This window comes from Rissa tridactyla, chromosome 16, assembly GCF_028500815.1.
Source record: "Rissa tridactyla isolate bRisTri1 chromosome 16, bRisTri1.patW.cur.20221130, whole genome shotgun sequence".
In the NCBI taxonomy this organism is placed as follows: domain Eukaryota; kingdom Metazoa; phylum Chordata; class Aves; order Charadriiformes; family Laridae; genus Rissa; species Rissa tridactyla.
Genome location: NC_071481.1, coordinates 685,056 through 705,458, shown reverse-complemented (window position 1 = coordinate 705,458; position 20,403 = coordinate 685,056). Strand labels below are relative to the sequence as shown.

Below are 20,403 nucleotides of genomic sequence, written 5' to 3'. Positions count from 1 at the left end.
AACAACAACTTATCGCCTGGATAGACTTTCCCTTCTAGAGTAAAGTGATTATATTGTTTGTATGTTCAAAGCATTCAAAAAACTTAAATCAAAATATTCTTATGCATTTTATCAAGAAAACTTACTTAGTTTTCCCTCTTTCTTGAGATATCTGGAGGAATGTATTGGTAGGAACAGAATACGCCCCACAAAATGAGCATTTCTCCTTATTTACAACCTGGAATTGTTTTTTCAGGAATTGTTACAAGACCTTGTGACTTTCAGGTTTCCCAGTGTGATTTGGAGAAGAGGAAGACCCGAGCAAGATGCAAGTGCAGGAGCCTCCCACCAGAGGGGAAGCCCGTCAGGAGCACCAGCATGTCCGAGGCTGGCAGGGTGCACACCCTGGTGTCCACACAACATCAGCTGCAGAACTTCTCCAGTGCGAATCGATGTCACTGCTGGGTGCCACAGCCCCACGGAAGCCCCAGCCGCAGCTCAGAGGGGAGCCCACGCATGGGGATCGCGTTCATCCGAGCCACAGAGACTCACCTTTCACCAGGGGCTCAGGAGAAGGCTCTGCCTTTTCACTCTCCTCTTGCTTCTCTTCCCTTGGTTTCTCTTTGCTGTCGCAACTTTCTGGGTGCTCTTCGTTTTCCACCTTCTCGGCGCTCGCAGGCACCTTAACGTAAAGCGCCCACACCAGATCAGGCAGGTCTTGCCCCTTCCTCGGGGAGTGCTCCAAGTCTCCAGGCAGGCCATGAGAAGGTCTCCCGGAGGAGATGCTGAAAGAAGCCACCCTACCTGGATGTCAGACACTTTCCTGGACTTCTGCTCCACTTGGTCCTTTTCCTCCTGGAACCCGAGTTGTGTTTCTATTTTGTCTGTAGCAACAGCAAGGCACAGAAACTATTGACAGGGGCCCCGAGGACCGTGCACACTGCCAGGGTAGGCAGACACCTGCAAGACCTTCTGGTGTCCTGGCCCACCTCCCTTCCCAAGCCAGAGCCAAGCCACGATCCCCTGGAAGCCTGTAGGCACATCTACCTGCAAGGGCCACAGGTCCTGTGTGCACGTGTGCTGGGCTGGCCGGGACGGGGGTGTTGGGATCTGAAGACACAATCTCACTGGACTTCTTGCTCTCCAGGCCCTCGAGAATCAGATCTGGGGTGCTGTACTTCCCATTGACATGCTCAAACTCCTGGACCTGGGGCAGATTGCACACCATCAAGTCAAACACAGTCAAAATGGATGTGCACTGAGCCTGGGAGATTCAGTAGGGGATCCCTGGCGAGAGGCATTCAGCAGGCAGTGAAACCCACAAGCCTCCAGAAATTACCTGAAACGGCAAATTTAAAATTTTACTCACCCACCTTCTTCCTTACTAGTGACATGACTCCTATCCGAGTCAGCACGTGTTGCCGTGACAGCCCTTCCCGGGGGACACCGTCCGCAAAGGTCTCGGCACCGTCAGCCCCAGGCTCACACAAATGTCTCATGAAGAGGGAGACATACGCCCTGCGGAAGGGAAGCCAGACCTCAGTCCAGCTCAGCCCATGGACTCTCTGCTGAGCCAAGCACCGACATCACCTGCCTCCACCCGTGGGCGAGGACAGAGTCTCACGCCCAGGCTAAGGTTTACCCTATCATAGAGAGAATGACAGCAGCCCTCTTGAACGAAACAGGCATTGGCCCCCGAAAAGAAACCTCAGTGGGGGCGTGCAGACACTTGGGCTAGTGCTGCCCAGCTGGCTTTGTCACGGCACAGCCGCTGCCTTGCCCTGCGAAGCACGGCAGAGATGGTGACACGGCAAGACAACAGGGTGATCAGAGTCGCACTGCACGCATGAGCTAAGTGTTCACCGCGATCAACCAGAGCCCAGGACAGCCCTTACCCTGACAGCCCGGGACACCCTGTACCTGAACTCCTTCTCACTCTTCCCTCGCAGATCCCGGACCAGCCAGTGAGAGTTGAAGGCGTCCTGGGGCGGCATGCCCCAGCGCATGATGGCGTTCAGGAAAGCCTTGCGCTGTCGGGCGTTGAAGCCGAGAACCTGCAGGGAGCGGAGGTGTCGCTGAGATCACCACGCACCTCAGAAGCGTGTGGCGTCTCAGAGCCTCGCGGCTGTTACAGGCGTGCTGGACCAGGACTAGTGTGCTGGCGACTCGGAGTCCAGCCCACAAGCCCAGGGCAGCCCTGGCACAACTGCACCAGATGTGCTCTGGCTGAGGCTGACACTCACCTCGATATTCCCCCCAACTCTCGCCAGCAAAGGAGGGAGAGGCTTGTCCCGGTCACTCTTCAGCTGCCTCCGGGATTGTCTTCTGCCACCTAGAGCCAAGCAGCCTCAGTGATGGACAGGCCCAGCCAGCGAGGAAGGATGGCTGAAGTGCTCACGCAGATGGCTCTGTGCCCCAACCTTCCTGCGCTCCCTCCTGCCGGGAGCAGGACCTTCCACCTGTCCCACTGTCCTCCCTGAGCCGGGGCACCCTTCCACCCTTAGCAGGCAAGGGGCTACCATGCCTGCTCCTCCTGCCATCCCCATCCTTCCATCGTGAGGACTGAGCAAGGTCTTGTAGCGGCCAGTGAAGGAAACGGCTGGTTGCCATCCCTGCCCCAGGAATCTCCTCACCTGGCAGGCAAGTGGGGATAGCTCCCCCGGGACGGAGGCCCAGAAGCACGCCAGTCCCTCCAACCCAGATGTTTCTGCTGCACCTGAGTGCCAGGGCCTTCCCGCAGAGCAAAATCCCATGGAGTATCAAACACATTAACTCACTCTGACCTTCTGGCCTCTCCTCAAAGTCTTCATCCTCATCCTCAGAGCCGATGGAGTACTCCGACTGGTTGTCGGAGAGCTCGTCCTGCCACTCTGCAGACCGCAAGGGAGGCCAGGTTAGAAGAGCGCCCAAGCAGTGGGATCTTGCCCAGGAGGGACGTGCAGGACAGGCGAGAGCCTGCCCGCAGGTGTGACCAGCATCCGCTGCCAGACAGTGAGAGAGGGGGCACAACGAGCAGGAAACCACATTCTCAGGCTTTCCAAAATTAGTATTCTCCTATTCAGAAAAATCCCAATTTGAAATATTTTGCCCACAGACATGTTTTTCCTAAATTCTTCTGGCAAAAACAGCACTTACAGACTGAAAAATAGAAAGAAAAAATCTTTGAAGAATTTCTACCCTGGAAAGTTTAGGAATCTGGTAAGTACAGCGCCACGCATTCTAACAAACTGCAGAGAAACGCCAAGCCACGACTCGGCCAATATGTCCATCAGGGAACCTGCGTGTGCAGCTCTTCAGAAGCCCAGCGGCCATACCTTGGTCCTCCTGCGAGGCGTCGTTGTAGTTGACCTGCTTGCGGATTCTCTTCCCTTTCCCCAGGTTCCTGGCCAGATCTTCCTGCTGCTGCTCATAGTGGTGCCGCAGCAGCTTCTCCCAGTAGTCGGGGTCCACATTCTCCTCCTGCTTGATGATCTCACGTTCCACCTCCTCCTGCAAAGCAAGAGACAAAAGGCTTGAGATGGGGCAGCCACAGACCTGCCCGCGTGGCCCCGCTGCCTGTCCCCTAACGGCACTCCAGGGAGAGACGGAGGGAGAGCACCGAGACACTGGCTGGAATTTGCCTCCTGCGTCTTTGCCCAAACGTACTGACCTCGGTGCAAGGCTGTCACAGGGCCAAGACAGCCTCCCACCCAGAACGATCTCCTCCGAACACTGCCATCCATCCCGCCCTGCAGTGCCCGCGCTCACATCAAGGGAGAAACTATAGATCTGCAGAGACCTCCCGGAGCAGCAGCCGACTATCGGCCGCATCAGCACACGGGGGAAATAAGTCAGTCAGCTACCGGGAAAACAAACGACAGCAGCGCAGTACATGAGCAGCACCATGCCCATTCCCCAGCAGGGGAAGAGCCTTCAGAAGGACGGAAGAAGGTGCCTAATGGATGCTTTGATCGAAATGAGGTCCTGTGCCAACAGGGACAGAGCCCGGCTTGCACCATGGGCTGCACAGGACAAAGACAACTCTGCTTCCTCCGCCTGCGGCCGGTCCCATCGACCTGAGACCCCCCAGGTCTGGACCAATCTAGAGCAGTCGCAGCGAGAGCGCAGGGAGGAGTCCTGCCCCGCGCCCAAACACTTGCAAGAACAGGAAAGGGAGCAGAAGAAACACAGAGGGACATACAAAGAGGTGCGATTTTAAGACATGATACTAATCACATTACCACACCGTCCTCTTCTCTGACAACATACTGGGCCACTTTAAAGGAGCTGAGATACTCGTTCATGTTCTGCAGCTCCGTGTCATCAGTCGCATCCTGGTTTCGGTCCAGGAGCTTAGAGATGGCAGCGTCGTCGTAGTGGATCACGCTGCTGTCCTCCACATCCTTATTGTCACCTGGAGAGCAAAGCGAGGGGAATGGAAGCACAAATCACCGTGCCGGAGGCAGCCCACTCCCAGAGCCAGGCAAGCTCAGGTTGAGTGCAGGGAGGGGCACAGGTCTGCCCAACAAGGGGGGTGCTACACACCTGGTGGGGTGCCACCGTGCTTTTTTTTCATGCTGGGAGTCGCTGCACCCGCTTTGGTTGACAGTGAGTCAGAGAAAGGGGTGACAGCATCTGGCATGGCAATCCGCTGTCCCTGAGACACCATACCTGCGTCAGAAGAAGAGGAGAATGAGCCCCCGCAGCTCAGACAGGGCCCCGCCACACGCAGAATAACCCCAGCACCTTCCCAACTTCACCTTCCACGTCATCCTTGAAGAGCTCTTCTGTCCCAAACTTGAGGATGTCGTCCAGCTCTTGCTTGGTCATGGAGCCCGACTTGGAGCCGAGCCCCGGGCGGACCACCAAGTGGGTGAGCATCATCTTCCTTTTGGCCACCTGGGTGATGCGCTCTTCAACGGAGGCTCTTGTCACAAAGCGATAGATCATCACCTTCTTGTTCTGCCCGATTCGGTGAGCTCTGCTGAATGCCTGCGGGTAGAGAATGAAGCTGTCGAGGGCGGCACTGTGTGGCACCAGATGAGGGGTTCGAGTTTCCCACCCCTCCAGGCTGCACAAAGGCGGCGCGAAGGCAAGGCATGAATTCAGCATTCAGGCTGCTACGGGGCGGTGGAGCGAGAGGGGCTCCTCAGACGCTCTGACCCCCTCCACTGCCTGCAGGCAGGCCAGCTGCCCCATGCGGACCCCTAACTGAAGGGTCTGAAGGCAGGCAGCGAGGACACGCGCCCCAGGAACCCTCCGGCTGCAGATTCACCAGGCCCACACTGCTCCTTCACCGCCCTGCACCAGCCCGTCCTCTCGCCCAGACCCAGGGAAAGGAAATGCTGGCACAAATGGACGGCAACAGTACATGTAGCTTTGGAGAAGACCTTCTCCCAGGTGGGGAGCACGGGAGGGATACGCATTTCTCTTCACTTTTCCGTTATTTTCAGAGGCATTGGCTGCTCGCCTGCTCCCGCTGCCAATCCCCCTTGGCGGTCAGTCCTTAGCTAGGGTCTGCCCTGGGCTTTTGGAAACGCAAGTGGAAGCTCTCCAAAAGAGGAGGAGACACCTGGTTGTGCACGAGCAGCAGGAGAAAGTGAGAAGCCCACAGGAGAGAGGCAGTTTTATGTGCCAGGCCTCTCCCATGACACAGACAGGCCAGGGCAAGGCTGGTGGGTGCAGGAAGGTGGCTGAGGAGCAGAAACACGTCCCTCAAATACAGCAGAAAGGGTCAAGCAGCTCTCGAGAGAAAAGACCAACCTCCCTGTGCAGGTGGGCAAACAGAGGGCAGAGCCAGAGCAGTACTTACTATATGGGAAGGAAAAGGAAAAGTCAGAAACCTGGATGTCATTGTGGGGATTCCAGTCAGAATCATAAATAATGACTGTGTCGGCCGTAGCAAGGTTTATGCCCAGACCGCCGGCGCGGGTAGAGAGGAGAAAGCAGAACTGCTGGGCACCAGGAGCTGAGAAAGACAAACCCAGAGGTGGCAAACGGTGAGACAGAAAGCAGCGTGGCTTCCGCAGAAAGGTGTGGTACCACGCTTTAGGGATGAAACAGTGGGAGCCATCGGTCTAAGCCAACAAGCAACAGGCAGGGAAGGCAAGGGGTGAAAATACATCGTTCCCTGGGAAGCAGTTACCGCAGGAAACACAGCTCCAGGGCCGAAGGGGAAGCTCTGCCGTCTACTGAGGCCTTGAAGGGAAACAGAGGACTCCCTCAAACGAAGCAGCCTGACGTTGGCACGCTCAGGGTTCATTGTGGGACACAGCTCAAGGGCTTAACGAGGCGGTACAAGCTGCCCACGCTGTGCCTCAGGAAGCTGGATCTGACAGCGCAGCACAACCGACGCGCAGGCGACCCCTCGCTGCCCGCCCTGCTGGCTGGCTGTGGGCTGCAAACCGTCCGTCGTCCCCCCCCCGATGCCCTCTCCTCGGCAAGGCAGAAACGCGAGTACCGTTAAACCTGTCTATGGCCTCCTGGCGCAGGCCGCCGGTGATGCCCCCGTCTATCCGCTCGTACTTGTAGCCTTCGTACTCCAGGAAATCCTCCAGCAAGTCCAGCATCTTTGTCATCTGCAGGGCAAGGCACGATCAGCTCTGCACAGCCCGGCTCCCCAGCTCCCCCCGTGTCCGCCGGGGACCTGCCCTGCCCCAGCCGGGCCCCTGCCTGCAGCCCAGAGGCCACGGTGGCAGCGGTACCACCAACAGCATCTTGCATCTCATCTTCTACAGGTAGCTTTGCCAGCACACAGGAATCGTGTCTGAATGGCTCTCCCCAAAGGGGAGCGCTGTTACTACTATCTCCTCTTCTTCCATAGATAAAAAGAGGTTTTAAACATCACAGGCACTCCCTCGGGAGAGAGCTGGGACACAGTCCATCCATCTTGACTGCCACAGCTGCCATGCTGTCTGGGGGATAAGCTGTCACCAGCCCTTGCACCTACCTCTATCTGTTCCTAGCACAAAATTCTCATACAGAATAAAAAAAAAAAAATCCTTTACAAATGTATTCGTTATTAATCCTTCCCCACGCTCACCTGGGAGAAGATCAGAACTCTGTGACCCCCATCCCGCAACTTCTTCAGCATCTTTTGGAGCAGCATCAGTTTCCCAGAAGATTTGACCAAAGAATTGCCATCGTAGGATCCATTAGGCAGAACTGGGGCCTCCTGCAAAGGCATCCTGGTTAGCCTCTTCGAGGACAACACTCGTTAAATTCACGGAGAAATTCACACGCATTTCAAAGATAAAATCCTTGTATGAAACCACTCGCATGAAAACCCACACCATTAACCAAAGCAAGATCACGGAAATAGCCCCCACCGACAGCTTACACACAATATTCTGAGAAACGTCTCCACGGTGCAAATACAGGTGACGTACCACCGCCGCCACAGGGAAGAGGTACGGGTGATTACAGCACTTCTTCAGGTCCATCATGATGTTGAGCAGTGAGACCTGGTTCCCACCACCCTTCGAATTCAGGGCTTCGAAATTCCTCGTCAGTATGAATTTGTAGTACTTCCTGCAGTAAGAGGGATGGGACAGACACCCTTGGTAATTCGGCCAGATGTGGGACGGGCATGGACAGGACGGCAGTGAATTAAAAACCACACGCTTCACTGGAGCTTCAGAAGAGCCATTTGGACATTTTTAAAAGCAACGGCTCAGCACTCTCAGCCCGGGGCCAGGTTTATTCGATTGCTCAGTGGACATCACAGCCCCTGTAAGCAGGACGGACTGCGGGGCACAGCGGCTAGGAACGCTCCACGCTGCTGGGTGTAAACCGAGCCTCGCCCCACCGTGCTGGGAAGAAGCGATGCACCTTCCCCTGCAAGTCCCCCAACCTCGGCAGAAGACGCCGCTGAAGCTGAGCAAGTCAACCCAAAACAAACGGAGCTGAGCAAGCATCCCCTCGGGCAGCAGCGATGCCCCAGACTGCCGCCAGGCAAGCTGGCAGCGCGGGCTGGTGCCCGGTGCCGAGAACAGGGGAAGGAGAAAGGGATTCAGCCTCAGTGTTTTCTCTGCGCCTCCCAGAACTAGCAGAGCCATGCCGAGAGCCTGCCAGCATCAGTCGCTTCCCGCTGAGCGGCCAGGACTGCACGGAGCCCAATTTATCCAGGCTGAGGGCACTCCCCGGTGAGCCAGAAAGCGCTCCAGCTCTTCCCCCAGCAGGCTTGAGGACAGCGGGGTCTCTCTGACCTGTCGAACCCCACTGACGCCCTACCGTGCTGCAGATGAGGGGGGTGAGGGAAGCCAGCCACCGCAGAGGAGCAGCGCTGGAATTACTCACTTCTGCATCTGGCTCAGCTCCACTCTCACGATCAGCTCTGTCTTGGCCGGCATGTTCTTGAACACATCTGCCTTGAGCCGCCGCAGCATGTGGGGACCCAGCAGATCATGGAGCTTTTTGATCTGATCTTCCTTGGAGATGTCGGCAAACTCCTCCAGGAAGCCCTCCAGGTTACTGGGAAAGCAGGCAGAACCACATAGTGCTGAACGATAGTGGGACACGCAAGAACAACGATATCTGTTTCTTTATGAGTTAAAAAGAAGGGCAGAGCTCTCATGGTGTATGATGAGACAACACTCCCATGCCTGTATCCGAGCAGAGCAAATACCAGACCAAGGAGCCGCACTGATGACTGAGGGGAAATTCACACTGAATGCACTAAGAGGAGATCTCAACGAGCTCCCCAAAGCACCTCTCTCCTCAGAGAGAGGGAAGAGAAGGCAGGTTTCAGCTCCTCACTCACAAACCTCCTGACCGACAGCAAGCAATAGCTACCCTCAGGACCCAAAAAGTCTGCGGGAATAAATGTGGGGTTACGTAAAATGTGCGGGTGGCTGCTGTGACAAACCACGGGGGCGACGCGCTTTGCCATCTGCCTGCTGGTGCAGATCAGTGACACTGGCAGAGCAGTAACTGGATCTGGGCACACCCACACAGACAGGAGCCCCGGGAAACTGGAAAACCTCTGCTGAGCCACCCCGATAGCCGGCAAAAGACCAGGTCCTGGCTGCTCTCCCTTTTCGGAGGGGGGAACTAGTGCAACTTACTTAAACCTCTCGGGAGTCAGGAAATTGAGCAGGTGGAAGAGCTCTTCCAGGTTGTTCTGGAGCGGAGTCCCAGTGAGCAGCAGCTTGTAATCGATCTTGTAGCTATTTAATACTCTAAAGAACTGGGAAAAGAAATGAGGTTAGGTGAAAAGAGCTCAGAGGAGCCGATTAGTCATCTGGGAACTGCAGATTGCGCACACGGAAGGCTCAGCAGTGAACTCTCCCCCGGGCCGGGCGCGCAGAGCAGATCACAGCTTGCACGTCCTGCCCCGAGCCATCCCCATGGAGCACAGGCAGCACCCCTGAATGTCCTCGGGTCACACCGCCCGCCCCCTCCTGCGCTGGGCATTGTGTGAAGGTCCCAGGGCCAGGGACTGCATTTAGCCTCAGGTAAAGGGGAGAAGAAGGAGAGGGATCAAAATTCCCTTCCGTGACAGCCCATCCAAGGACTGTCAGGCTGCCAGGCAGGCAGCCAGGCTGGCACCTCTTCCACTACTGCAGGATTTTTAATGCCAGAGGATGTTAAAGAGAGCAACCCCACTGAAACGTGGGCCCTGGGCAGAGCCTGTGCAAGGTGAGGACATCCTTCTACTCCCAGGGAGAAAAGCATGGAGCAGCAGACCACTGGTGCTGGGGTATCGTATCTTTGTGGCACCAGCCGCACCACAAAAATTGCACACAAACGTCTGCTACCTACTTTGGACTGGTTGTTCTTCAGCCTGTGCGCTTCGTCCACCACCAGACAGGCCCACTCTATGGAGCCCAGCACCGCCTGGTCAATAGTGATCAGCTCATAGGAGGTGAGCAGGACGTGGAACTTGATCTGGGCTTCCTTCTGGAGGAACAGAGGGAGAGAAAAGCCAGGATAAGAGAGCAAGGAATGGGACGGCCTCGACCTTTGCTGCTGCTGTACGTGACCCAGGGAGAAAAGCAGGGGCTGCACCGCACTGCACAGTGCCAGCAGCCGGGCTGAGGCACGAGTGCCAGCAGAAAATCCATACCCATCTGAACGTTAGGACCAAGTAGGGGACTATGGAAACAGAAAACGGTGTGGCAGAAATCTTTAAAGCTCTTTAAAAGCAGGGCACAGACTTAGCTCCCACCTTCATCCGGAAGACCTTCTTTCCACTCCGGATGGCGTTGTCTTCAAAAGAAAACTCATTTTCCCGGATGACTGACCGGCTTTCTTTGTCCCCCGTGTAGGTCACGACATAGAAGTCGGGTGCCCACATCTCGAACTCGCGCTCCCAGTTGATGATGGTGGAGAGAGGGGCACTGACCAGATACGGCCCTTTCGAGTGGCCCTGCTCGGGTAAACAAAGTCCAAGCTGTTCGCCCCGTACTGAGCAGCTCTCAGCCACCTCGGGGACTGCTGGATGCTCCACTCACCTCCTTGTACAGGGAATACAAGAACACAATAGTCTGCACAGTCTTCCCCAGCCCCATCTCGTCGGCCAGGATTGTATCTGTCCCTTGGGCCCAGGAAAATCTCAGCCAGTTCAGCCCTTCCAGCTGGTAAGGATGGAGCGTGCCTCCCGTGGCATCGATGTACCACGGCTGCTTGTCAAACTTCACTGTAGGCTGAAAAGAGAGAGACACGACGTAAGAACCAACTCTCCCTCCTTTCTCTGTGCCCAAGCACATCCCTCTTTAGCCTTGCGACACAGAACAGCCCCAAAGGAGACGCAGACACGGTCCCCAGCCCGGCACAGCCCCCAGGCTCCTCACAGCGAAGCCACCCAGAGCCTTAATAAAAAAAACAGGAAAGAAGTAGAGGAGAAAAACGTAACAGGATGGTGGAGCCAGACAGACCTCCCTCTCTCTGGGCTCACACACCGTTTCACTGCCCCCACCATTCCTACTCACATCCACAAGAGGCGTTTCTGGAGGCTTTTCCAGCTTCTCCTCTTTCAGCTTTTTCCCCTTTTTGTTCAGCTTCTTCAGAGGGCGCGTGTCCTCCCCCAGCATCAGCTCCCTGCAACAGCCAGCGCACGTCAGGAGAAGGCGGGCAGGCATCCCTCTCCCAGTCCCCGAGCCGAGGGACAGAAACGCCTCTCAAACTCCGCTGCCTTTTCCCCACAGGAGCTTTTCCGTCCCAGTCAGCACGGGCACTCGTGGAGTGTTAATTTTTCCCACCCAACAGTCCACGCAACACCATCCAAAATGAAGAATAGCAATCTCATCAGAGTACTGTGGTACTGCGGCCATGGAGCTGCCCTGAAGCACAGTGAGACCATGAATATTACGGCAGAATAAACATAGAGGGCAGGGAGCACAGGCCAGAAAACAGCAGCATTTCCCAGCAGTCCGGAATGGCATGTCAGCAGGACCCGCTCTCCGAAAGCGCTCGGCCACTGCTCTCTGAAGGGAGATGCCTGCCAGCGGTGCCAGTATGTTCAGAAGTGGACAACAACTACGAGTCCCCAGTGGTCCCAAACGCCTGCAGAGGCTGCCCCGGCTCTCCCAGGCTCTCCCAGGCTCAGCAGCCCGGCTGCGGTCCCACCGCCCGGCGGGCTCGTACCTGTGGTTCCAGTAGAGGTGTTTGAGGTTTTCGTAGTACGGGATGTCTATCTCATCGATCTCCCAGGTGCACTGGTCATACGGCAGGTCTTTCCACTTGATCAGGTAATGGATGTCTCCCTTTTTATCAAAGCTGTAACACAGGGCACGAAAAGCCTGTCAGTGAAATGCCACTCAGCCCCTGGGAAGCAGCCAGCCATAACCCGCTTCCACGAACCTGGATGCTTCACCCTCTGCCTTTTACCTTTTCTGCATCCAAGCAGAGGTAGAAAAACACAGAGAAACTATTGAAACTTTCCGGCAGAAATGCCTCTTAATTTGCTGCGTGCGTGAGATTATTAAGCTTTAAAGGCTGCTCTTCCATTCCACTGAAAAATCTCATTTTCCTGTTTTACCAGGACTGGATGAATACCAGTGCTCACCCTCTGTCTCCTCCAGCTTTCACTGCTCTACAAAGTTTTGCTTACACTGAAAAATGAATAAACACACTACCAAGTCTGATTATATGCCTACAGGGAAAAAAGCCTTGCCTTATTAGTAGACAATGTAAAGGTCGCATGAAAATTAGCCAGGCAGCTTTATTTATTTTCTGCGAAGCAGCCTTCAGGCAGAGTTGCCACTTAAAACTTCACGTTGCCACGTGAAACGTAGAAATTCAACAAAAAGGTGTCTCTAGCTGCAAACGCAAAAAAACCCATCTGCACGCATATTTCATATGTAGGAAATTTCTTCCACAGAGAAGAAAAACAAATGTCAAGGCTTCGTAACGGAGTCAGACACCTGCTCAAACTCCTCTCCTCAGGCACCATCCCTATCCGCATCAGGAGGGGTAAGAGGGAGTAACGTACCCCTCGGGTACTCGTAACACACAACCCCCTGCCGCTGCCTCACCTTGGACGTGAGAGCAGAGGGGCCGCGTGGTTTCTGAGAGGATCAAATGACCTACATGGAAACAGGCTGCTGTTCCAAAGCAGTTTAGGTGAGTGGCCGCAGCCGCGGGACACGGTCAATAGAAGCGAGACCCATCACCGTGTTGCAGCAGAAATTCACGGAATGATTAGGCTGTAACAGGGACCCAAACAATACATCGGGGAAGAGTGGAACAAGCTCTGTGCATCCACCTTTGGGAAAAATTGCCATCTCTATTTTTAAACATGCAATGTAGCAGAAATTAAAATAAGGCATTGATTCACCCCTGGCCTTGCCTTCACCTCAGAAGCAAACCTCCAAGGCAACAGAGACTTCGAAACAAGCCAGCAGCTGAAATTCCAGCAGCCCGAGATTTTAGCTTTGCAGAAGAACGGCAAGAACTTCCTGGCCCTGGAGGGGAGAACTCAGCCAAGCACAGAAATCCTGCAGCAGGCAGTCCCAGAGGCTCAGCTAATGCGTAAACCGTCAGTGTGAGCGCTGCGCATGAAGGGAAAACCCACGGAGAGCACCGACCCGCCGCTCAAAGCTTCACCCGCAGGACTCACAGGAGTCCGGGGGAGCACAGCAGGGCTCACCTTTGCAATTTCCCTCCCTGGCTTGCAACGGCATCGCTCACTGCCAGCACTAACAGGGGCTCAGGCACCCTGGCACGCGCCTTTCCGCAGCCCGTTCATGAGACCCCCGCACGCAGCTCCTCACCTGTGGTTCAGGATGCGGTGGATCATCATCCACTCGGGCTTGATGCCGTAGCGGTAGAACCTCTCCTCCATCTTGGCGTACTGCGGGTCTTTGTTCTTCCGCTTCTCCCTCTGGCTGTCCTCGTCCCCAGAGCCGTAGTCGAAGGCTGGCGGCTCGTCCATGTCGTTCTTCCGTTGGTAGTTGCGGTACATGACGGTGTGGTAGAGCTCCAGCTGCGGCAGGAGGGAGCCGCGGTCAGCCCACGGGCGGTGGGGCAGGGGGCTGGGCAGGGGCACACCGGCACTGCGCTGGCTCACCTGCAGCTCCTTGACCCAGGAGCAGTGCCAGTAGGACAGGCCTGCCCACTTCACGAAGAATTCGCGCTCCGGGATCCCCTCCAGCACCTTTGGCGGGGGCAGAGCCAGCTCCGCATCCGGGGCAGGCAGCGCAGGCGGGAGCGGGGTGGCCGGCGGCTCCTTCCAGGCCCAGTGCAGGATGCGTTGGACTTTGCCCTTCAAGGGAGGGCACTGGGGATAAAAAAGCAAACAGGCAAGAGCACAGAGTTTAAGGTGAGCCCCTGTCAGGGGCCGCAAGGAGGAGGGCAGACCTGGAGGGCAGAAGGGGTCTCGCAATGCCAAGCGGACGGCAGCCGTCCAGATGCAGCAGGGAGAGCGTGGCCAGGGCTGCAGGGAATGTACTGGCACAGCTTGTGCCGAAAGCTGCTGCCAGAGGGAAAGCCCAGGGCAGTGAGCGACCGTGGATTCGCCCCTGGCCGCAGGGAGCCAAGCATGGCAAACCAGGTGACCTGAACGGTCCCAGACCCTGCCTGTATCTTCCTCACCCTGCACACACCACCACCGCCTCTAGGCACACGCAAAGCGCTGCCCAGGTCCTGGGCAGAGTTACTGCTTCACCGTTTCTAAGGGGGCAGACAGAAAGGAGGCAGTGAGGGTGGGTGGGGCAGGGAGAGGCTGGCCGGGGCAGACGCGCCCAAGAAGTGTCCGTGACACTGCTGCATCCCCTGTGGGGACCAGCCTTGCCGCCAGGCAAGAAAGGTCCCTCCGCACAGGCAATGCATCAAATGGGGCTCGGCATCCCATCTACAAACCAGCAGAGAAGCCGCCAGCCTGCAATCCCCATGGGAAGACCGCGCAGGCGGCAGAGCCATCCAGGGCCCTCGGGTGCACGCGAGCAGCTGTGGAAGAAATTTCCTGCGTGGCCCTCCAGGGAGGGCGTCTGTGGCAGAGGGCAGGGCACAGGGAGAAGGTGAGAGGGGCAGCAGTGTCCGGGAGACCCGCTCCAGGGCCGGGTGGGGGCGGGCGCAGGGACGGGGCGAGGAATGCTGGTAACACTCACTGTACAGCGAGGGCAGAGCCATTCACCGTTTGGTATTTCTGGCAGCGGCGGGTTCAGGCAGTGGAGGTGGTAGGAGGACGGGCAGGTGTCGCAGCACAGCAGCTCCCCTCCGTCCTTACAGACCCGGCAGAACTCCATGTGGTCATCCTCCTCCTCCTCGCCGCCTTCCTCTTCATCCTCCTCCTCCTCCTTCGGCTCCCACTGGATGCCCTCCTTCTCCTAGGGAAGCACAACCAGCGTAACGCCGAGGGTTTCCACCAGCCGCCTGCCCACACCCACCGGCCCCTGACCCCACTCACGCAGTGGGGGCAGCTCCACTTGCCCTCAGGGGCCTTCTCCAGCTCGGGGTCCAGGCAGACGAGGTGGTAGGCGCGAGGACAGGTGTCACACAGAATGATCTCCCCTCCCTGCTGGCACACCTCACAGTAGTCCTGGTGGTCCGTCTCATACCCGTCCCCTTCTTCGACTGCAAACAAGGGACAGGTGTACAGTCAGAGGGACAGCAGAGCTGCCTGCTCTCCCGGGAGGGAATGGGACACTTGCTCCTCTATGATACAGTTAAGGAAATAAGGAAAGCGTTTCACCTCGGACCCCTCCTGTTACATCCCCCTACCTCTCTGTCCCTCAGCACCACAGTTCATCTTTGCACACAGCATCATCTCACCTCTGTCTCTCTTTCTCTCTCCACACTGTATCATCCTTTGGTTCCTTCAGGCTCTCAATGGAGAATGCCAGAACCTGGAGAGGTTGCAAGGGAGGCCAGTCAGAGAAACCTCCCCGGGTACCAGCGCCACCAACTGCAAACGCACCATGCAAGGGTGACACGGCCGAGGAGGAGGACTCCTCTCCTGGGACTACTCTGCTCTTCCTGGTGCTCACTGGCACAGAGGCAGGAGCTCCCTCAACTCAGCGCGGATGGGAAGAAGAAGGAAGGGACACGGCTTTGCAAGCACCAAACGGCTCATCTCAATTCCCAGCTCCACCACAAACTCCCGGCGCAGACCTCCGACCTTCCGCTCCTTCAGCACACAGCAGGAGCTGCCTGGCTCCAGCACGAGGGCCCTCGTACAGCAACAAGCTGGGAGGAGAAGCGATGCCCTTCACACGCGAGACGTGGAGCCAGCCAGCCAGCCCTGCGTCATCAACCGACGGGGAGGCTGGGCAGCATCACGCCCTAACCGTCCCCCAGCCCAGAAGCCACCATTCCATTTCTCAGAAGCAAAAACCCGTCGGCAAAGCTAAAAAGCCCAAGGACGCGCCTGGATCTGAAGCATCTCCTCCTGAACAAGGGCACAAGGTAGAAAGGCAGCGCACATCCTGCAGCGGCACAGGAGGCAGAGATGGTGTGGGAAGGCAGGCAGGGCGGCACTGGGCCCCATTGGCACTCAGAGCCGGAGGAGGGCTTGGGGCAGCTCGGCACAGGGGGGCTGCTCTCAACGGCAGTGCGGGGACGGAGGTGCCATTGCACAGAATCGACCTACAGCCCTCCGCAAGGGAAGGGATGAAGGAATATGCACACGAATGTGGCCACAGAGCTGCTGGGAGACCCTGACAGATGCTTTCCACTGCTGTTCATGTGCGTCCCTCTTCCTGCATTGTCACCACAGACCCACCACAGATCTACCGCCTGCCCGCTGCCTGATTGCACATCTCACATAGACAAAAGTCCCTTGTCTTAATGCTTTCTCACCCACAGCCTCCTCTGTCACTCCAGGGGAAGCTCCTCAGAAAATCACTTCCCTGGCAGCCCCACAAATTCTGGAACTTTGCTACTAGAGGACAAACCCTGGTGGGAACACACGCGCAGGCGGTGTGCCAGCTGCCCACACTGCCCGTGACGCACCCCGGTGCCCAAAGCAGAGGCAGGATCCGGAGGCAGGCAGGGGGCTCAGCTGCCCGGGGTGGCCGAGGCTGGGAGCAGGCAGCGAGACGGGGCAGGCAGGCTTTGTGAGCCATGGCACCGCGGCAGGGCAGAGCACCGCAACCACGGCTCTCCTGAAGCAACTGCAAGTGGCGACACAGAGCTGGCTCAGGGGCAGATGAGCCCCAGGCGGTGGCTGATGGCTGCAGAGAAGGAAAGCTGACTGCAGATCGACAGAAAAGCCCTGCCACCGGGCTGCTCCGCTGCCACCGGCACTGTGGGCACGAGCCAGCGCCTCACAGCAGGATCCGCTCACCGCCTTCTTGCAGGCACGAGCCCACTAGCAGCAGGGCTGGACTCCAAGAAAGCACCTCGCACTCCACACACACACAGACAAGCACAGCACATCCTCTCCCACCGAGCCAGCGCCAGACACAGCCTGGAGCTGCCAGGGCCGGGAAAGCACCATCTGAAGAGGGAAATCTAAACAGAACAGGAACAGAGTACAAAGGATGGCCTACTCCTCTTTTTCTTTCTCCTCCTCTTCCCTCTCTTCCCCAGGCCAGCCGAGCACTCGGAGCGCACTGAGGAGCTGTTGATGCTGGCGCTGTCAAAGTCAGATTCCTCCCGTTCCTCCTCTTCGCTCTGCAGAGGGGAAAACCAAAGCACACACAGTACAAGCACTGGCATCCCAGCGGTCACTCCCAGAGAACACTGCTCTGCAGCGGAACAAACCCCCAAAGACCCACATAAACCCATGTGAGATCACGGACCAGCAGCTGAGCTCCTTGGGGCACCCTCCTTTCCACACAAACAGACTACCCAGAGCAGCAGGGACAGTGGCAGGGCAAGCGCGCTCCTGGCACGGACAGACAGGGTTCACAGGAGTGTGTCACAAGGCGTTAGGAAGCAGGGAAATCTCCTCTATCCGATCGATGCCCCAGCCAGGCCATCAATCAGCGCAGATCTGGACTATCACTAGAGCCTCAGGCACTTACCATGCACTGCTCAGCATAGTGCAGGAACTGCCCGTCCAGTTCACAGCACCCAGCGAATCTCAGAGCACATTGAAAATACGTAAGTCAACGTGTCAAGTCCCTGCCTGGCCTCCCTGACAAGAGGTGGGCTCTGGGTTTCCCCTGCAGCCTGCCGTCCCCGCTAGCACAGAGTGCAGATATCGCATGGTGCGGCTGGCCAGGCACGCTGGGAACGGCTCAGCATCTCGCAGGCATCGGCCAGCCGCAAGAGCCACTGCTGTGACAACGTCATCCTGGGTGCAGACACCCAAAACACAGACGCTGCGGGGGGACAGCCCCTACTCCCACTCCGGTGCAGTCAGGGGCCCCCTTCTCCACTGCTTGGCAGAACTTTGCTCCCTTTCTCTCTCTCGACACCTGTTTCAGCTTGTGTCAGCCCGTTTGTGTGCGTGCACGTAGGCATTCACGCTTGACCTTCCTTATAACATGAAAGGAGCTAAACAGGCCTGGCATTCAACAGCGTCAAAACATAACAACACATCTGAATTTTTATTCTGGAGATTTATGCCTGTAAATCCCTGATTTGCACACTATTAATCGGGTGCTTAGCACTCCGGCTGCAGGAGCCAGCCCACGCTCTTTCTAACCTTCGGAAACACAAGTGAGCAGACACAGAGTGCACCCAGAGACGGGGTGAATTTTCCGTGATGTGTGACTGAAAAAATGCAGCAGCGAGTGTGTCCTGGTTTCAGCTGGGATAGAGTTAATTTTCTTCCTAGTGGCTGCTGTGTTTTGGATTTAGTATGAGAACAATGTTGATAACGCAAATTGTCTTAGTTGTTGCTAAATAATGCTTCTATTAAGTCCAGAACTTTTTCAGCTCCCCACAGGAGCTGAGAGGGAACACCGACAGGACAAGCTGCCAACGGGACATTCCACACCACAGACAACGGGGGTTGGCCGGGAGACGGGATCCACCATCACTGCTCGGGACAGGCTAGGCAACCCACCACTGGGTTGCAAGAAATTGTATTGCATCACTTTTTTTTCCATTTATTCTTGTACCATTATTATTCTTTTCTCTTCCATTACCGTTCCATTAAATTGTCTTTATCTCAACCCGCAAGGGACTTTTTTCCCTTTTTCTCCCCATCCTGCTGGGGGAAGGAGCAGAGTGAGTGAACAGCTGCGTGGTCCTAGTTGCTGGCTGGGGTTAAACCACGACAGAGTGGCTGCCTCGGATTGCTCCTTTCGCTTCAACCTCTGACGCACAAAGGTATTTATAACCCGTTATGCGAACTAAAGCTAGAGAGTCCAATAAGGGTGACCTAATGGGATTTTGATCAATGGGATTTTATCAAGACCTACAACAGTTCCACCCCTATTCAATAGCTATTTAAGAGATTTATTCTTTAAAATGCTCTGCTATTCTTTAAAACGCACCTGATATTTGCGTGCTGACAAGAGCACAGCACACAAACTGCGGTAGAGCCCTGTTGCCGTGTTCTTACTGGGAAGCTCTGCTACCCCTGGGCTATGCTGCAGGATCACAGATGCCTGGAGGCAGGCTATGCTAACATAATTAAAGCATTCGATAATTCTCTTTGACGTACGGTTCAGCTGGAGCGCGAGCCCTGAAGAATTCCTTTGCAAATGAAATCTGAAATGATGGCATTACCAACCTAATCACTGAAAGTAAATGTGGTTACACAATTTTATCAGAAATCATGCTCAGACATTATGTCTTTACAAATCCGAGCCTGGACACAGCTCTCTCTCAAACCGATGAACGCGCTGATCGGAGACTGGCACCTCGCAGAGGGGCATGAACCAGGCTGTGACACCCCTACATGAGGGGGATTCTAGGGAAGAGCTTGTCCCGGCATTTCCCTTCTGCACCCAAGGCCCTGTGCAGAAAAAGGCAGCACACACTTACAGAGGAGCCCTTTTTCCTTTTGCTGGGGATTCCTCCAAACCGGAATTTCAAGCCTCCCATCTTTTTTCCCTTCCCCTTTTTCTTGCCATCTTTGGAGCCCTTGATTTTCTTCCTGACGCCTGGACCTGGAGAAACAGAAGACTTGTTTGGTACTCTGCAAACAGCTGTCCCCCAGATCACGCCCCACCCCAACCCTGGGATTTACAGGCAAGACGAGAGTGCACTGGGTACCGTGGGGAGCAGGGCAGCAGCCAGCACTGCGCACAGAGCACGTCCTCTGGGGCAAAAGGCTGCAAGCGCTGACCCAGCACTTTCAAAGAAATCAGGGAAGGAAAGCATCTGCCCTTGGATTCAGGAGAGGGACCGCACCTCACGGACCACAGGGCAGCGAATACCAAACAGGGACTCGGGGCTCTGCAAGGTGGGGAGAAAAGAGGCAGCCATGGAGAGGCAGGAATGCTGCACTCCTGCCCAGCTGCCAGCTCTGAGCCGCTTGTTCAAAACCTCTCGAGGCACCAGGAATTGACAACTGCACAAGTGGAACAGCAACCTCCCCGAGGAGGAACACGGCGCAAACAAAGGGAGATCCCTCCTTTTCTCACTATTGTCCAGTTTTTACAGCATTTCCCACAGCCCCTTCCAAGCGTGGGCAAAGCAGCACCTATGTGCCACCAGAAACAGGAAAACATTGACAGCAAGAGACCCCTTTCAATACAAATCAGACTATTTCCAGAGGAGCTACTGCAGATTTACATGTTTGGCTCGCTCCTTACAAGTGGGCTTTGAAAACAGTCACCTTTCACCCAGCTGCCAGGAGAACAAATCCTTTCTTCTGAGAAAGACCTTCAGCCTTACTGCCAGTGCCTTTCCATCATTGAATTCCTTGCCACCTCAGACACAAAGCAACAGGCTCAACTGCCAAATGGTGCACATTCACCTGGCCACACCGCCCCTGCTTTGCCAACACACCTCTGCCCTAGCCTTGCTAACCTACAAATCCTCTTCAGCTTGGACCCTGAGGATACTGCTAGTTTCTGGGGGGCTTTACGACCTTGCAGAATCCTCCAGGAGAGAAGACAACACAGAAATATGTGGCACAATCACTTATTTAAGCCAAAAGTC

The 20,403-nt window shown here is 56.0% G+C and overlaps 1 protein-coding gene across 18 annotated transcripts in view; it reads right to left on the bottom strand.

The window, feature by feature from the left end:
• Positions 1–20,403, bottom strand: part of CHD5 (chromodomain helicase DNA binding protein 5) — a 31,533-nt gene that overhangs the window by 3,398 nt on the left and 7,732 nt on the right. For 11 of the 18 annotated variants that reach the window (XR_008469482.1, XM_054222270.1, XM_054222275.1 and 8 more), the window contains 28 exons: positions 19,282–19,406; positions 16,890–17,013; positions 14,807–14,973; positions 14,508–14,726; positions 13,469–13,678; positions 13,173–13,384; positions 11,545–11,676; positions 10,890–10,998; positions 10,413–10,604; positions 10,127–10,327; positions 9,721–9,858; positions 9,024–9,145; positions 8,257–8,430; positions 7,347–7,488; positions 7,001–7,132; positions 6,419–6,536; positions 5,802–5,926; positions 4,719–4,950; positions 4,504–4,629; positions 4,200–4,372; positions 3,294–3,468; positions 2,757–2,849; positions 2,223–2,311; positions 1,900–2,033; positions 1,353–1,497; positions 1,027–1,186; positions 784–863; positions 532–661 (listed from right to left, as the gene is read on the bottom strand). Coding sequence is in view for 17 of the 18 variants with exons in the window: in XM_054222270.1 (XP_054078245.1) it covers positions 532–661; positions 784–863; positions 1,027–1,186; positions 1,353–1,497; positions 1,900–2,033; positions 2,223–2,311; positions 2,757–2,849; positions 3,294–3,468; positions 4,200–4,372; positions 4,504–4,629; positions 4,719–4,950; positions 5,802–5,926; positions 6,419–6,536; positions 7,001–7,132; positions 7,347–7,488; positions 8,257–8,430; positions 9,024–9,145; positions 9,721–9,858; positions 10,127–10,327; positions 10,413–10,604; positions 10,890–10,998; positions 11,545–11,676; positions 13,173–13,384; positions 13,469–13,678; positions 14,508–14,726; positions 14,807–14,973; positions 16,890–17,013; positions 19,282–19,406 (4,179 nt within the window). In the remaining variant the exon portion in view is untranslated. Of the gene's footprint in view, positions 1–531; positions 662–783; positions 864–1,026; positions 1,187–1,352; positions 1,498–1,899; positions 2,034–2,222; positions 2,312–2,756; positions 2,850–3,293; positions 3,469–4,199; positions 4,373–4,503; positions 4,630–4,718; positions 4,951–5,801; positions 5,927–6,418; positions 6,537–7,000; positions 7,133–7,346; positions 7,489–8,256; positions 8,431–9,023; positions 9,146–9,720; positions 9,859–10,126; positions 10,328–10,412; positions 10,605–10,889; positions 10,999–11,544; positions 11,677–13,172; positions 13,385–13,468; positions 13,679–14,507; positions 14,727–14,806; positions 14,974–15,171; positions 15,246–16,889; positions 17,014–19,281; positions 19,407–20,403 lie in introns of those variants that run through there. The other 7 variants (XM_054222274.1, XM_054222273.1, XM_054222282.1 and 4 more) reach the window with 7 other exon arrangements.